At 38.7% G+C, this 17,666-nt stretch overlaps 1 protein-coding gene across 2 annotated transcripts; it reads left to right on the top strand.

Moving 5' to 3' along the window:
* Positions 1-7,001: 7,001 nt before the first annotated feature.
* On the top strand, positions 7,002-16,175 carry RNFT1 (ring finger protein, transmembrane 1). 2 transcript variants are annotated; one of them, XM_074160809.1, is made up of 10 exons: positions 7,002-7,011; positions 7,226-7,316; positions 9,302-9,720; positions 10,054-10,130; positions 10,586-10,686; positions 11,294-11,447; positions 13,103-13,261; positions 14,065-14,130; positions 14,614-14,715; positions 14,913-16,175. In XM_074160809.1, the coding sequence occupies exons 2-10, from the start codon at positions 7,312-7,314 to the stop codon at positions 15,045-15,047; spliced, it is 1,218 nt and encodes a 405-aa protein (XP_074016910.1). In that variant the 5' UTR covers positions 7,002-7,011; positions 7,226-7,311; the 3' UTR covers positions 15,048-16,175. The 2 variants fall into 2 exon arrangements, with proteins under 2 accessions (XP_074016910.1, XP_074016909.1); XM_074160808.1 differs by lacking the exon at positions 7,002-7,011 and having other exon boundaries at positions 7,095-7,316.
* Positions 16,176-17,666: the final 1,491 nt, after the last annotated feature.

The raw sequence follows: 17,666 nt of genomic DNA, 5'->3' as shown, positions 1-17,666 counted from the left end.
CTTCACCAAGCTGGTGAAGTCTATACCTGATCTTGTACTAACTAGGGACACGTGATATCCATAATATCAGCAACAAGTAATCCTGCATTTTGCATAATTCAGTTACTAGTTTTTCAGCATTCCTATAGCATACTATACTACTAGCCTCCAGAACATCTGGAAACATGCTCATTGCTGTTAAGGGCAATGGAAAGTCTAGCACTGATTTCAACAAGGGCAAGCATGATAGAATTACAGGCGCACGTTTCTGTGTGATACATATCCTAACAAATTCTGTAATGAACAATCATCACTCCATAAATAACACAAACATCAATATCTCCTCTCCAACTAAACCATTTTTATTCATGAAATCAGAGAACAGTGAGCTACACGTGGGCAGAAGCAGATGGATTTCCTAATGGCAAAGCAAGTATTTTTATTTTTATATAATGTTGAGGTAAAGGGGGCCTTGATCCTACAGACTCATGCAAATAACTTCATAGACAAGGAGCTCCTTGATTCTAATGAGACTACTCACTTACGTATGCTAATCACACGCATTCATAGGATTATGTCCTAAAAATTACAGCAGAGGTAGACTGTGCTGCTGAAAGAACAGTAAAGTACTTGGGGAAACTGCTGCCAACATATCTGAAAATGTTTTACTTGTTCTTTACATGTTCAATTTTACTTACGATTCTGATAAAATTAAGGAAAAGTTATATAGCTTTGCCTCTAGATTCATCAATCTCCTTAAAAAATCGTGATGGCCAGAGTTTCTGCCACTTCTACAAACTCTGATGGACAGAGATTCTGTGGTGATTGCTTTGTAACAGAAAGCAGTTAGCCATGGCTAGAAACTTCTATTAGAGATACATTTGTCATGAATTAACCCAATAAAGTTGTATAAAAAGAACTTTTCCCCCCACAATATTTACATTTCAAAATCTGTGTCCAGTATCTTCACTCATATATACTCCTTTTCTGAACAGATTACTTCAACTAAAAACCTGTCAGCCTTTTTATTTATTTGTTTGTTTATTAATTTTTAAGACTAGGCTAAGCACCTCCATGCTGCATTTGTTTCTCAGGCAGCCTCCTCAAGTACGCTAATGCCAGACAACTTCATTGTAAGTAGGTCTGGCCCACAAAAATCCTATCCAGCAGCCTATGCCTGCTTTTATTCTAATCCAGAAGTAGCTTTTCCCATCAACACATACAAGAGGAGTATCTTGTCCTCAGAAAGCTGGGAAGTTTCTCCTAATGCCATTTTTTTACAGTTATTAATGCTTGAGCCTCCCATTATTATAAAACAAAACTAGCAGAATGTGTTGGCTTCCCAGGAGTGGTAAAAATCTTTTAGTGTTACATTTTGCTTTACAGCGGTCATCTCTCCTGATTTGTAATACATTTGCTACAAATAGTTTTGAGTTTTAGTTAAATCAAATCAATTCTGTTCAGGCGATAAGTCAATTTTAACAGCAACATATTGCTTGTCCTGTACATTAGTACGAAAAAATATTAACGTGTATGAATCTAAACATGAATGGAATACCAATGTTTTAACAAGGAAGAATTTTGCTCTTGGTCAATAAGAACTACTGCAGCAAAGATGACTGTAATTTCTTCAAAATATTGGAGACCATTTATGACAGGGAGCAAACCAGTGTGTTCTTGAGCTCTGAAAAAAACCCAGTGCTCACTTCTATTACACCTCTAAACTGGGGAGCGAGGACTTTAGCTCAGCATCAGAACACAGTCCAGGATTTCTGAAGTAAGGATCCAGGCAGTGCTCACCTACTGTCAGATGAGACTCTTCAAAACCACTTCTCAAGATAAATTAAAAATCTGAAGAGAATCAAAGATGAAAGCAGTAGCATCACGCAAAACTACCACAGACTACTTTAAAGCTTTTTCCTTTTTTTTCCCCGTTTCTCTTTTTTGACACATTTGACCATGAAGTACAAATTTTCAAAATGTCAATGCTAAAAAAAAAAAAAAAAAAAAAAAAAGCAGCAACCCTCCCAAAAAATACACCACAAAAAACACAACCCACAGTACAGTTCTATGGTTCTTTCACAGGAAGCCGGGATATGCAAGAAATTATGCACTGGATCTAGATGACAAACATTTCCTTAAGATGTGCTGAATTTCACTCCCAATAACATTTCTATGAGCCAAAAATCTACATGTTGTTTCCACGGTGCTCCTTCAGTCTAATTATTTTATCTTATGCAAGGAAAGTTAAAAAACAAAACACCAAATCATAATTTAATGAATAATGGTACATTTTCCTTTACCAAAGAACTTGACTAGCACAAAACAAGTACAAAAAATAACTGATGTGAAATTCCTGTTTTACAGTCTTATAAAATTATTTTTAAATTCAGTAATCTATTTAGTCTTTTTACCCCTTTTTTTTTTTTATTATCCTTTCCATGCTTGTAAAATGTTATAGGCATAATCTGGATAATCTTATTACATAGAATCATCTAGGTTGGAAGAGACTCTTGGGATGACGGACATGGTCTTACTTGTGGATAAGACTTCCTAATAAACTAACACATATCTGTTAACATAAAATCTTTTTTGTTAGAAAAGAATTTAAAAAGCCCTACATATCGTTAAAACCAGAGAATTTTATATATTGTCACCAAACTAAAAAGAGTAAGTAAATATTAACTTAGTGAAGTGCAAAACAAGTTTTATTGACCAATGAGGTAAATATTGACTGAAAGTGAAGCAAATATTTATGTGCTGACGTTAATGGGATGAATCCCGTTCAACATGACAAACAAGAATTTGCCTACTATATTTCTGCGCTTGTAATTATTCTGAAAGTTCTGAAAGGGAATATCTGAAAATCTGTCTACAGTGGTAATGCTTTTTAAAAACAATTGTTTTTCCTTAGCAGGATATGCATTGGATATGGATTTATATGATAAAATGGGTATGCATTCAGAAGGCCAAAATATTTTTTATCTTGTACAAGACAGAGGTTTAATAAATTGTTTTCAGACAGAATGCGTTAACTCACTTACTAAAATCTGACCAGGCAACAACATCCAGTAAACTCTGTTTAACTGATGCCTACAAAGGTAAACAGAAAGATGGTCAGTTTGCAGCCTCTCATAAAACAAAATTTTGCTTATAACTAATGCCAGAAGATTCTTTATCGCACCATTTGTTCAGGTTATAGTCAGTCAAATAAAACTTTAAATGCCAGACAATCTTAATAATTGCAAAGAACCCCAAAAAATAGACTTTTTTCTGTGAGCGAAAGGCTGCCACCCTATTAGAACACAGAGAGAGCAGTTACATGAGTACCTACAGGAAGCAACATCTCACCCTGAGGTACCAACAGAATCAAGCTGCAGTAAAAGAGGGTTTGCTCCTATTGACAATGTGCCACAGAAGCCACCCCCCCGACTCGTTCCCACTATAAAACGCAAACCAGCCTGAATTAATAAGCCAATATAACTTCTAAACATTTCCATTTTGTGAGTGATGTTACAACATTTATTTGGGTTTTGAATCTAAAATATATTAATATTTACCAAGGAAAATATACAATAATTAAGGATATAACTATAAGCAGGTACTACGGACCAAATATAGTTTAACAAATCTATCTACCCCTTCCTAGTAAATCCGCTCAGGGTGCATTTTTACATACATGAGAAGTCATTATTCAATACAACAATTCACACAAGGATTCACACATTCAGATTAAGACATTAGATGATAGAAAAAAAAGATTAATTTTGAGTAACTTCAAAGATTCTATTGAAAATTCTGGCACCTTTAAGCACACCCACTAGAGAATACTAATGTCTTACACAGTGGATGATCATTACAGTGCATCTTCTGAGCTAAATACCTTTGTAATGGTCTTACCAGAGCAATTAACACACACCTTCTAAAATTCTTTAACAGCTGAAGGTTTTTTGAGTAATTGTATTTAACAGATCCTTCAATGTCACTACAAGAAAAGACCAGTTCAGAAAACAGCTTCTCCACTTCATTCTAATGACCATGGGAATCGCTCTTTCTGGTGGATAAAGACAGAGGCTGAGCACCCTCCTGTGCAGTGAGCAAAAATTACAACTGCCCTTTGTGGCTCCACTATCTAATTTTCATTCAAGGCTCTATCTATACACAAAACCCGGGACTTCGGGATCTAATTCACCAGTTTTAAAGCAATTATATGACACCATTTGAGTGGAACTACTCTCAGTTTAGAATGACTTAACAGAAATGAGCACGCTGCCGTACACAGAGAGCTAGTAAGATTTCTGGAAACCTCAGGGAACAAGATGATGTCATTGCATTATAAAAATATCTAGTTCAAATTCTTTGTGAGTCTGCTTGACAAAGCTTACATGAGCAGACCTTAACAGTGAAATTCAGGCTCCTCCGCCATCACTCCAGTGATGAGTTTTCAAAACTGGTCTCTATTCTTCAGTGCCTTAAACAAGGGAGCGCAGGAGCTGTTTGCTTGTGCTCAAAATTCAAGCTGAAGTAGAGGTTGTATAAATGCAAAACCTGGTTTTTAAAAAGATTGAGCATTCAAAGCTCAGGAAGCATTCAAATTTTAAAGGTCATTTGAGCCTCCTGGAAAGGCTTTCAAATCCTTGAAACAATATAAACTAAACCCCCTGAATTTTGCAAAAGTCTTCCATACTCAAGTAACATTTTCTGTAGAATGAAGACAACCAATAAAGCCTTTGAATATTCAGGACATTCTGCTATTTTACAGATTCTTGCAAGGAAACAATTTTTTATCATATCATTAACTACAATTCCTGTCTTTGTATCTGAGATCAGTTCCTTTAAATTTCACTAGAGATGTCCGCTGTACATCGAATTTTCAAGGACTAGTTCCTCCCACACCTTCTGAAGAAAAACAGTGATATAAGAGTTTATTATGAGGAAAAAGAAAAGATGAAGATTGTAATCTCTTAAGTTGTTCTATGCAGGAAGACTTCTGCAGAGTTCCTTTGGGAATTAGGACTAGGATACAAAATATATTTTCTTCTAATATTTCTATGTATAGAACCATCTCTCAGCAACTTTTAGTACAGTGTAACTGTTGAAAAGGTAAGTATTGCGCTGCCAGGGCATAATCCACAGAGTTCCACGAGCATCAGTGTTTGTTCTAATATTGTCTCATGAATTTCACAACCACGGGCAAAGCAGCAATACACTGATGAAATCTGCTGATAGCATCAACTAAGGAGGTAACCCCCGTACCTAGTAGGATGAGAAAGTCTGGGATACTTATATCTGAGCATATATATATACCTGAAAACATGCCTGGACACACCTATTCAGCTGTCTGTATGAAATTTATGGGCACCCTGGGAGGAGAGTCCAAAATACAGATCGGCAAATTTATTATTAGGTATTACATGACCTATGCACTACCCATGGGAACAGACTTCCAATTTTATGTTAACAATCTCTGAAATCTTTCTTGTGTCAGGAGTTACTAAATCCAGAGTTCATTAGCAGCACCATGAAAACATACCTGTTAAATAACAGCACCACTGAAGAGTTACATACCTTCTAATGAGCTGTGAATTGGAGATAAATCAGCAAGCGACCTGCATGAGCAAACATTATTGATTAATAAGCTGCCACGAATTAATTTCTTATTTCCAGTGCATGTAACAATGAGAAACAGTTTGAGAACAACTTTGATTTTAAACTACATTTGTACTTCAATGCATGTTGTAATTATAAAAAAGAAACAGCTGAATGAGGCTTTTATATTTATACACTTCCAAGCAACGTACAGAAGGCATGCATAATTTGCAACCATAAAATACTATTTAAAAATAAAAGATTTATAATTGCTTTTTCCGATTTGAGAATCAACTTAAGATTTTTTCACATTGTCCTTCATAATCCAAACACTATGTGAGTGACTAACTGAGCAAAGAGTAGGAGAGTGAACAATATGGCATAGCATAAGTCAACCACAACAGCTTTGTGTTATCCTTAGAAGGATGGGGATATAGTCATTTAACTCTTAGAGTGCTTCCAGCCGAGCATCTGAAATCTGCATTGGTGCTGCTGTTGAGCAGTATTGTGATAATTCGGCAAAAATACTGTACAAATTAGGTCTTCTGAGTTCAGAGGCCTACAGGAACAGGAGGCTTAAGGGTTTGTTGCATACTGCAGTGTGTCTGTAATAACCAGCCCAGGTTTCTTCCAATTCATCAGCCACAGCCCAAGTGAAATGCAGAGGATATGAGGCCTGAAATTTCCAGTCAAGAAGTTCTCAATATAGGTTCCAAAACCACCATAAAAGTAGACTGAATTGCTACACATGCCTCCTCAAAACCTACCTCCAACAGAAACAGAGGCGTGTCCAGTGTTTTCAGCTTCTTCCTCAAGTATAAAAGAGAAGGTTTATAGTTAGATGGTATGTGTTACTAAACACCAGGCCACTTAGCTCTTCCAAACACTGTTTTACACCTCACGAGGTCTGATGTCTAAGTGCCTGTCCTTCCCCTCTCCCAGGGTTACTGACCCCACAGTATTTCTGCATTTAAAACTTTGAGTTAAAACAGTGTTTCTAACTCAGAACAACACAGAACTTATTTTCAAAACTGCTCAGATATTAGGCACCGGTTTAAGTGTGAGCTGCATACCTAAACACTTCTAGAGAAATATCCGAGCCAAGGAAAACAGATGCCATTTCTGGATGCAAACTAATTTATTCAAGAGCGCATTTTGAAAGAAAACCCTGTATCTATTTAATTTCAAGCTTCTCCTAAGAGCTACAGCAGCATTAAGTAGGGCAGTGTTTTCCTCAGGTTTCCTAGGAGGCAAAGCCAATTTCCAGACAGCAGGACTTCCCTGCGGTGAGCACTAATCGCCACCGAGAAATAATAATACTGCACTATGTATACATTTTTATATATATTTCTTAATTTCCTTCGTTATTATTGCCTTCCCAGGTTAATTTTAATTGAAGCTTTAAATAAAAAGCAACAGGAACCGCTGCCCCCCCCCTTCCCCGGTTTGGCGGGCCCGGCCCTGAGGCGAGTCCTCCCTCACCGCCCCACAGGGCCCGGGCCCCCCCCGGCCGCCTCCCCGTCCCCTGACGGGGCGAAGGCCTCGACGAGCGGCGGCCGCTCGTTGTCACAGCAACCCCCCAGCTCCGAGCCTTCCTCCTCCTCCTCCTCCTCCTTCCCTCACGGCTCCTCCTCTTCCTCCCCCCGCCGCGCCCTCTCCCACCCACTCGGCCTCGGCGACGATGGAGGCGGCGGGCGGCCGCGGCCTGGGCAGCGGCGGCGGGCGGGAGGTGCCGGCCGCCTGATGAGGTACCGCCGCCGGGCCGGTGTGAGGGGAGGGCGGGGCGAGGGGCTCCTCGGCGGCCGCTCCCCCTCAGAACGGGGGCGGGGGGGAAGGAAGCGGGGACGCGCCTCCAGGGTCACCCCCCTCCCTGAGCCGGGGCTTCTCTCGGCGCCGGTGGGTGCCCCCCTACCCCCGGCGGCAGAGCCCTGCCCGCCGCCGCTGAGGGGGCCCCGGCGGAGGCGCGGCCCGGCCGGGCCCGGGAGAGGCCGCGTCGGCCCAGCGGGAAGCAGCGGCGGCCCCAGGAAGAGACGGGAAACGTTGGAGAAGTGCCTTTATCAAAGGATTTATTTTATCTCTTTACCGGGGGGGGGGGGGGGAGGAAGAGAAATTGTGGGAGCCGTCCACCACCTGCGGATTTCTTACCCCTTGAAATCCCGTTTAATAACTTAAGTTACTTGAAAGTTTGTCAGGCAGAGCGCCAGGGGAAGCTGCCCGACTCCAACAATAGGATCGCTCACTTCTTTTTTAAACACCGAACTGTCAGTGTTTGCAGAAGCAGGCCCAACTACCAACTGATGAGTGCTAATGAGATTTTTTTAATTTTATTTTTTTTTAATTATTATTTTTCCCCTACTTTTAAAACCAGCGTTCGTGGCCTGATCCTGCAGACACACTGAGTAATGACACACAAGTCAATACTATCTCCAGTTTATTTGCTTTGTTCCTGGGCATAAAATCACAGAAAGTGAATTTTGGCTGCATTGAGGAATGATGTAATCTTAGGCCAACAAAAATATAGTAGTAGCGGCAGCAGCGCTTCTAAATGGTAGTAAATTCCTGTATTCATTTTTTAAATCAATGCAATTTACTCCTCTAATACAATCTCCATTGTAAAGGGTAAAGAATTCTAGGTTTGTGCATATATATTAAAAACTTCTTGCTGTGCAAAACCAATTTTGCTTTAACCTTTTTGCAACCCCAATGAAACTAGGTGTGTATGCACACTAAGATTCAGAAAAAAATAATTTCAAAGAGGAATCTGGAAGTTTGCATTACAGAAAAAGGATTATAACAAAATTCCCAATGTTTTAATAATATTATGTGATAGTCACAAGTATTGTGCCAAAGTCAAAGCACTCCCCAAAATCGTTACTCTCACGTCACGCCAGTCCAGTGAAGTAGGTTTAACACTATTTGACCAATGTAAAGACTGACACAGAAGTGAAAAACTGCCCAGGAAGACAACAGAAAGATGCCAAAAGAAAGATAAGTAAGACCTCACTTGGGTGGTCTCACTGTTAGATCACTGGTTGTTGGCTGCACTTCCTTTTTTTCACCTAGACCAGATGGTCCAGGCTCTTTTGAATGCTTCTTACAAAATGGAACTAACCTGGTTCTGCTCACTTACCCAGACAGGATAATCTCGTTAATCTCATAATGGCCCTCAACTTTGAGCATGCACTGGCTTTTGACTAGACTTGTCTGAACAAATGCTTACCATTTTATGGATGCATGTAAATGTACTCTTTCCTTCCTTCCCATCATTGTTTGCTCCTTCTCTGGCCTGCTACTGTTACTATTTTTGTGAAATTATGCAGCACTTCTGAGATCTCTTCTGTACAAGCCAGTGCTGGTCTCCTCTTCAGCAGCTTTTTCTGTTCTGATTTGCGCTGGAGCAACTTTGGATTTTAATAAGGCAGCCAGGTTCACTGCAGGTGAGAAAGTCTGCATGTGAATGAAAGGAAGTCAAAAAGAAATATGGCAAAAAAGATGAAATACAGCAAAAGAAATATGGCAAAAAGAAAGTTGCCCCACGGAGAGAAGGTGCAAACGCAGGGTGCCAGCTTTCAGAACGCAGACAGACAGTATCTGTCAGAAATCATGCGAGCAATCACTCAGTACAGTCTATAGCATTTTTGTATTGTTGTTTGTTTTGGTTGTGTTTTTTTTTGTTTTTACCCTGAACTAGTTATCACTTCCTTCAACTGTAAATTTTTATATCCTACTTTAGGAGACAAAATAGCAAGAATCTGGACCAGAAGAAAAATCCCACCATGCAACCAAATTGCAGTCATCTCCACAACATCCAAGGGAGTGGTGATGACTCTTCATCTTCTCAGAGCACCCACGCAGCGAGGTTGTCGGGAGAGAGCTCGTGCCACCACAGCGGAGATGTTCGCATACAGCTAAACTCTGCTGTGGGAGAAGCCAGAGACAACACGAGTTCCCGGCATTCCAGGCCAGGTTCCCAAAGTCGCTCACAGGGACGTGCCCACAGCGAAGCAGCGGGGCTGGACGACACCGCTCCAGACTCTGAGGAACACGGCGGCAGCTCCCTCTCAGAGCTCAGATACCTGCTCCCGTGGCTGCACAAAAGTCTGCCGTATATCTTGATTCTGTGTGTCAAACTGATCACGCAGCACATAATTGGTAGAGTATAACAAAATAAGGTCTGAGAGAACAGATCCCTCCCTCTCCCAAAGAGATATACTAATAACCGTGCCTGAAATATAATTAAATTTATTTTTAGCTTTATTTTTATTTGCTTTATTCATCAGAAAGAGAGATTTACTAAACTACATTTCAGTGGCTTCTGTTTCCTTTGCTGGCATATGTACAATGTGCTTAATTATTCTAGCTTGATAGTCTGAGCTATTAATTGTAATTACAAAGACATATTAGAAATGGCTGGTTTTTTTAACCCAGTTCAGTATTTTTTTTATTTTATTTTCTTGTGTATAACTGACCCTTTTTTCCTAATAGGCATTTCTCTTGGAATTGGGCTGCTAACAACTTATATGTATGCAAACAAAAGCATAGTAAATCAGGTTTTTCTAAGAGTAAGTATCACCCAACAAAATTCTGTAAGATAACAAAGAGGTTCCCCCCTCCCTTTGACTATTGAAATCACTTCAACTGATAAAAGCTTTTTGCAATTTATGGAAAAACTTCTCAACTATATTTGTAGAATTAAACAGCATTTGACAGTTTAAATTTTCAGCTGTCTCTGTTCATTCCCAAAGGAAAATTTGCTGTTTCTTTAGTGGGGTGGGTTTTGGTTGTGGTTTTAGAAAAAAACCTGGATACACATAGAAATTGTTATGTTGAAAACATTAAAATTACTGCTTTGCCTTTCCATTGAGTTCTCCTATTTTATTTGGCCTGAAACCACTAAGATAAAATCCTCTAGTAGTAAAACTCCGTTCAGGTGCAACAGCCTTAGTGCTTCGGAGATATATTGAGGACACTGATCCTGAGATACGGACTGTAATTCATCTTTACAATGTTCTTACAGGAACGGTGCTCCAAGCTGCAATGTGCTTGGTTATTAGTGTACCTAACTGGATCGGCTCTCCTCCTGTATTACACCTTCCATTCTCAGTCACTGTATTACAGGTAAGTAGAGGAACATCTTTACTCACGACATAAATTACACAAATACTAACTGGGAACATTTTATCTGGGCTGCTGCTGGTTTTCTTGAATTGTGGCATTGGTTTCTCTTTCATTTTAATCTCCCTTCCTCCTCTTCTGCCAAACTGAACAGGTGCTGTCCTTAAAACCAGTATGTTGGAATCTGCAAGATTAAACCCCATACTCAGCTCAATGGTGCTGCTGTGCTGTGGGGAACATACCTGGGTTTGACTCCGAGCTTTGACCCTACCTCCTTGCCTTCGGAATACCGACTATGGTATTCTGGGGCTCTATGGAGCTACAGTCTTGGCTGGAAATCATTTAAAGGCTGTTTTGCTAAAACGGGAAAGCAAGCCTGTCTCTAGGGGAGGGGTGTTGTGGCGAAGATATAGGAAAGAAGGTTCAAAAATAGAAAGGTTGTCAGAGACCACGAGTGATCAATTTACAATAAAGAGTTCATTTTCTTAGCAAATATTTTTCGTCTGTGTAAACCAGGTTTACTTTTTTAATTAAACCTGCCGTGATAATCTCTGGTTATGCTTTCCTCTAAATAGGGTGCTCCAGTAACTTCTGATAATTCTTTTTGTAGCTTAATCTTCTTAAACCCTACTGTGGATTTTATGAACTTCTGGGAGGTACTTTGGATTGTGGGAGTCACAGACTTTATTCTGAAATTCCTCTTCATGGGCTTCAAGTGCTTTATTCTCTTGGTGCCTTCTTTTATGATGTCCTTTAAATCCAAGGTAAGGAAACAATCTCTATTTTTGCTTCCTTATGAAGATTCTTTTATGGTAAAATGAGCTAATTATTAAACTCTACCCAGAGAAAAGTCTTTTTAATTAAAGGTCCATATATAATCTACCACTACACTGTGGGTGAGAAAACCCTGTGGATTTCATGTTCCTCCCTGCTTGGTGCTAAGGAAGGTTTACAGTCTGATCTGAAACAATTGCTTGTATGATGTCACCGGATAAATGGGTTTATTTCTGTCTCTAAGTGGGGGGGATGAAGAAACCTTTTATTTGCTGCAGTGCAGGAACGTGTACACAGGCAGTGAGCACGGAGCAGCCGAAGCACAGCAAATTTTTTATGTGCTCTACAGTAACTGACATGGGAAGGTTTTAAGATCTGCGCATGCAAACAGCTGTTTTTTCTGTCTTGTCACAAAATAATTCTAAATTTTTTTTGTTAATAAACTTCAGCAATATTTGTGTCAGATCAATGAATTGGATTCATAGCTTAAGTCCTCAAACCGGCGAAGTTTAGTAATTTTCACAGAAGACTACACTGGTTAGTGGGGTAATTATTTTTAACTGCTTCCCAAGGTGAGACAGGCAAAAAACAATTAAGTTTTATGTTAAAATAGCAAATACTAGTGTTGGTTAATAAAAAAAAAAAAAAGTACAGTTTGTATGTGGTAGCACTTGAACAGGATGTTTTGGTAGGTTTTATCTCCTAGAATGTACCAGAACAAATTTTTCTCGGATACAACCGATTTCTCTAAATACCAGTTTATAATCAAGATTCTACAGCTAATGATGTAACATCCAAAAAATAGTTATTGAAAATTCCATTACACCATTAACTGTGACCTAAACTGTGGCTAAATTAAAGGAGGAATCTGGTCAATAGAGGCAAATTGTGGCATTATCCATGTACATTATAGAAAGAATACTTCTTCCCTGATACAAATACAGTTTTAAAGACAAACTTAAGGAAATAAAGTAAGAGCTAAGCTAAATATCTATGATTATACATGCACACACACAGAGTGCTCTGTGCAGGACATTTGTGCTTCGTAGTTGTTATTCAGTAATTTTTAGGGAGTCACTGAACTCTGTTTACCTGTTCAGTCCAGTCACCCTATGCTTCTTTCCTGGGCCTCCAGTATTCTATGACTCCATCTTATTTAGGAGTTAATTATCACAAGATAAGGCTTCTTACACAGGCATGAAATAACATTTACAGGAAAACAGTCTGTAAGTTGTGTTTTTTATTAAAAGAATGGGCCTTGCAGGACACAACTCTGCTAATGACAAGCTGATCTACGTGACCACATTTTTCTTATTTTCCTGTTTCATGTAGCTTTTCTTTTCTAATGCTTATGAAATTAAGTCTGATAGCACTGTTAAGTAAGTAGGCATCTGACAAAGCGATCCTCTTTTAGGCTATTACTTTTGATTTTCTGCAGTACAGCAATCAGTTGTGTTATTGTTATTTGTACAGTTGTGGTGAGACTCATCATCTGATATTCATTCTTTTTCACGCTTCATGTTTAGTTGTTCCAAGATGTTGTTCTTTTGAGTAACTTCCTATCATAATAATGCATCTTTTCTCTAGATTTTAAAAATCCTTTGTGTTTTAAATCTTGAGCGATTCCTTTGCATGTCTTGCTTAGGGCTACTGGTACATGCTGTTAGAAGAACTCTGCCAGTATTACCGTATGTTTGTCCCCATACCAGTTTGGTTCCGATATCTTATTGGCTATGGGGAGCTGGACAGTGTACTGGGATGGACCCTTGGGATATTGTTGGGCCTTCTCTACCTCATCCTAAAAGTATGTAAGCTTTATATTCCTCTCACATTATTTTGCAATAATTATCACTGGAGGGTTAGAGGCACATAAACACATTTCTGAAGGTCCCCTTGTGTTTGAACTGACTTGCAAGTTGCTGGTTCAGTTTAACTGATAGAAATATTGGCTCCGGGCACTTAATCTTCTTTTCCCCATACGTGTTCTGGGAATGGATTGGGTTATGCATAGCAAAGAACACCGTTACTAGAGGTCCCCCTCACATCAGAGATTGATAAGACTGTTACCAGATACTGAGAAAGGGAGATTGCAAAAATAAGGTAAAATTAATGGCTAAAAGAATCAGCATTTTCCAGGAAACTACATTTTCTCTCTGCTGGAGTATCCCATGGGATGCTAAACAAGTTAAACGTAAGCGTTCATACTGGTCTACTTCACCAGAGAGCCCCAAATGTAACCAGACAGTACAAGTTCAGCTTTGAACACAAAAAAGAGTACTTTATAATGCTAAGGTATCTTAATTATAACTCTAAAGACTATGATTATAATGCTGGTATATTTGCACTTGAGTGCTTCATTTCAGAACCTCAACGCTATTTTTCTTTTCAAGAACAGCTACTGGGAAAAAAACTTCAGGCCAAATTCTTAGTTTGGTTACATATTAAGCAACTAAATTAGGATGAGTTGGAACTATAGCTTTGCTTATGTTCCTGCCAACATCAAACTAGCAGTGAGACTTCTAGTGTTGGAATCTACACAAAAGTTTAGAAGCTTTTTATTTCACAGAAAAATATTAAGCATAACTCAGGTTTTCTTTCCCATTTCAGCTCTTGAGCTTTTTTGGGCAACTGAGAAACTTCAGACAGGTCTTACGGATATTTTGTACACGACCAGTGAGTACTGAATTCTTTTACAACAAAACAATAAACCAAATTTACATGAAAAGACTTATTTTTTAAATACCTCATTCCCATATTACCTTGTATCATTCTAGTAACATACTACTGCTTTTTTAAAGTAAACCCTGTATACTTGTTCTCCCGTTTCATAGTCTGAATTTATTGACTGTGATTACAGTGTCAGCTGAATAAAACAAAAAAACCCACACACCCCAAAAATAACCCCTATTCTGCATGTCTTCAGATAAACATGTGAAATAACACACCCTTTTTGTCCTGCTTCCTACTTTTTAACTGGAATAAATACCGGTTGGATGTGGGCAAAGCTTTATGCTGAAATATAGTGAGAATCGAAGCTTGCCAAGTAACTGCTGTCAGAACTGTAAGTTTTTAGATAATCTTTCTCTGTAGTAAGAGGGATTGTTTGGAGTCCACCCCCTAGAAACTAATATTGGCTGAAAATACCTTGTTTTACAGCACTACGGGGTGCCAGCGAGCAAGAGAGAGTGCTCCGAATCGGATGATATTTGTTCAATCTGCCAAGCTGAATTTCAGAAGCCTATTCTGCTTATCTGTCAGGTAATACACATACAATCAGAATTATTTTTTTTGCAAACGTAAGAATATTTTAGACAACTGGTAAACAAAAAACCATAAAGTTAGATTAGTGAGTATATATCTTCTGATTCTTTTTAGAAGTCAGGCTATGCAAATAATGTACCGTCTTATAAGTGGAAGAGCTTAGAAGCTCTAAGTTCTCATTCTTTTCATTACAGCACACATTTTGTGAAGAATGCATCTCTTTATGGTTTAATAGAGAAAAAACGTGTCCACTCTGCAGGACTGTTATTTCAGACCATGTTAACAAGTGGAAGGATGGAGCTACATCTATGCATCTACAGATTTTCTAAAGCATGAGAAACAACTTCTTTTCCAGTTTGTTTGTTCAAGCTAAGGTTTTTCAGTTTACTGCAGATTAAATTGTAGGTGGCACAAGGAACGAGTTTCCAAATTCTAGATGTCATGCTTCTGTGAAATGTTCCAGTATTTAAAACAGTGCAGAAAATGTTAACTTGACCTTCTTTCTAGAAAAGTAAGTTTTCAGAATGAATGCAGAAAAGCCAGCATTGCTTCCCTTGTGATTCTTGTAGGAAACAATCAAGTCCTTGACAAATGCTGCATTACTTCTTGCAGTAGCTTCTTAATTCAACATTTTATTTAAAACTTGAAGTAGAGTTCCAGACTGTAATAAATTGTATTTACCCTTCTAACATGACTCAACCCAAAAGGTCAACCTACCTATTTTATTAAGATTATAAGCAAATTTTATAGTCTGGACTACAGTGAGAATTAGAGCTACTTGTCACACTTGGCATTAAAGGTCCTTTAGCGCTTGCCCAAGAGATGACAGAAAGGAGCTTCTTATTCACACACCTCTAACAGCAACTGTTTCTCACTGTACCTGGAGACAAGCCACAGGAATAAGACATTTCCCCTTTAGGTTCTTGTAAATTTCTAACGGATCTTTGGCTTAATACCTAAACCAACCACTGATGTTAGTTTTTTACTTAACATTTTATAAAGTTGGTATTTTTAAAACAAATCTTTAATACTATATTTTTGTCATAACAGGAACCAGAATTTCTTACAGGGGAGAATCTATTTTATACTATATTTGCAATTTGTAGTATGCATAAAAATCAGAGAGAATAAATGCATTTAAATCTATCTGTTTGGTGCATGTTGAATAAAGAAATAAGATTTATTACCGTTTCAGTATTAACTTATGTGTAAGCGCATAACTGCAGCTCGCTGTAGATATACTTTTCCTGTTAAACTAATGTCTCTGAAAACCAAAAAACCTCCAAATGCTACAACTTATTCATGACTAGTCTTTATGCTAATTATAGAGCTAATTTACATACAATCTCACTTTTTTTTCCCTGCTTGTCTTTTTTCACCTCGCTATTCAGATAAGACTAAAAAAAAAAACCCTATTCAAATTCTTCTGTTACAGCAAAGTTAAATTGAGTTGCCACTAACTTGAGCTTGTCTTAACTGAATACCTTTAGGAAACTCCTAAATTAGGGAAAAAAACAGAATTAAGAAGTTAAAACACTTACTTGATGAATGATGTAGCAACTCAAATGGCCAGGCAGAAAGAGTACAATGAAGTTGCAGCTGACACAGCCAGATTTATAGGGCTGAGAGGGCACGATGGGAGAGTGCCCTTAAAGGTACAGCTGAAAGTGTAACACTAGTAGAATTTAGTGTTCTGAATAAAAATGCAAGATTCAAGTGAAGAGGTATCATTTATGTTCAGACTGGGTTTTGTTATAGCATGACGTGTATTTGCTAATTGTATTTTTGTTTGAAGTTTACTGCAGTTCGGAGTAAGCGTGCCCTAGGATTGTTCCACCGTGGTATCTGAGGGACTGGGGGAAAAGACTCCAGCTTTAAGCAAACAGGCAAAAGCTTCTAAGTCTGTAATTGGAAACTTATGGGAGTAGAAGAGACTGGTTCTCATGGAAGCCTTTCCCAGCAGGTGAGGTACTTAGTTTGGAGAATGCGCAGCTGAACGGTGTTAGAGCAGACCTGAGGGTGGCAGGGAAGCATTAGAGCTTGGCCACAGCCTGAGCTGGGCTGCCGTGGGCTTGTGCCTGTGCCTCCGCTGTGGTCAGAACAAACTGCTCTTTGTTTCCTCCGAGAGATCCAGCTACGCCTTAGCTTGCATTTGAAGTTCATACAAGATTGGAACTGTTTGTTATTTACATTTCATCAGTGCTGATATTGAGACTGCTGCTGCAGCAGAACTTCCCTTGAGAGATGGACAAGAACTGAGTAAGTCCAAGAACAAAAAAAGAATAGGGGGAATTTAAGGTTGGATTCTGAATCTTTGATGGGCCCACAGAGACTTTGGCAGCTCACTTGGTTACACAGTCATATTTAGACTTTCCCAAAATTAATCATGATCATACAGTCTAGCTAAAGAATGTTCTAAGTTTTTTTTTCTTCATACAGGTATTGTGTGAGTACTGTGTAAAGAACGTGAGTGCTATATTTAATTTAGTCAACAGATTGCACCTTTAAGAAAAGCTTTGCTTGGGTGAGTAAAATGCATAACTAAGCCCAATAGAGTGTATAAGGATAGATGTAATAACCAACCATTTCTGAAATACTGGGCAAACCAAAAATTGTAACTTATCCTGGACTAGCTTTTCCTGAAATGCTAATACCAACAACTTAATCACTTTTTAATTCAAAACTCCTCTGAGAGAAAATACAAACTAAAATTCATGAGACTTGGACATGATGTTAGAGCAAGGAAATACACTTGAATATTGATTAAATTAATTGCCTACCAGTAATGGGTAGCCATTCATCAGAATTCCACTACTCTGTGACTGACTTTAAAAAATATTTTTAGAACAATATGTCTAAATCACCCAGTCCATTCCTGGAATAGTAATTGGGAAGGTGAAGATCTGAGGTGCCCAACCTGCTTAATACAGACGGTTGTGCAGAAAGCA

This window comes from Numenius arquata, chromosome 18, assembly GCF_964106895.1.
Source record: "Numenius arquata chromosome 18, bNumArq3.hap1.1, whole genome shotgun sequence".
Lineage (NCBI taxonomy): Eukaryota > Metazoa > Chordata > Aves > Charadriiformes > Scolopacidae > Numenius > Numenius arquata.
The sequence above is the reverse complement of the archived record's forward strand: the minus strand, read 5'-3'. Positions and strand labels throughout refer to the sequence as shown.

What these genes read in the sequence shown, in the direction of transcription:
- RNFT1 (XM_074160809.1), top strand. An exon ending in TAAATCAGGTTTTTCTAAGA is followed by an intron (nt 10,131 to 10,585) that starts GTAAGTATCACC and finishes ATGTTCTTACAG; the next exon opens with GAACGGTGCTCCAAGCTGCA. An exon ending in GGATATTTTGTACACGACCA is followed by an intron (nt 14,131 to 14,613) that starts GTGAGTACTGAA and finishes CTTGTTTTACAG; the next exon opens with CACTACGGGGTGCCAGCGAG.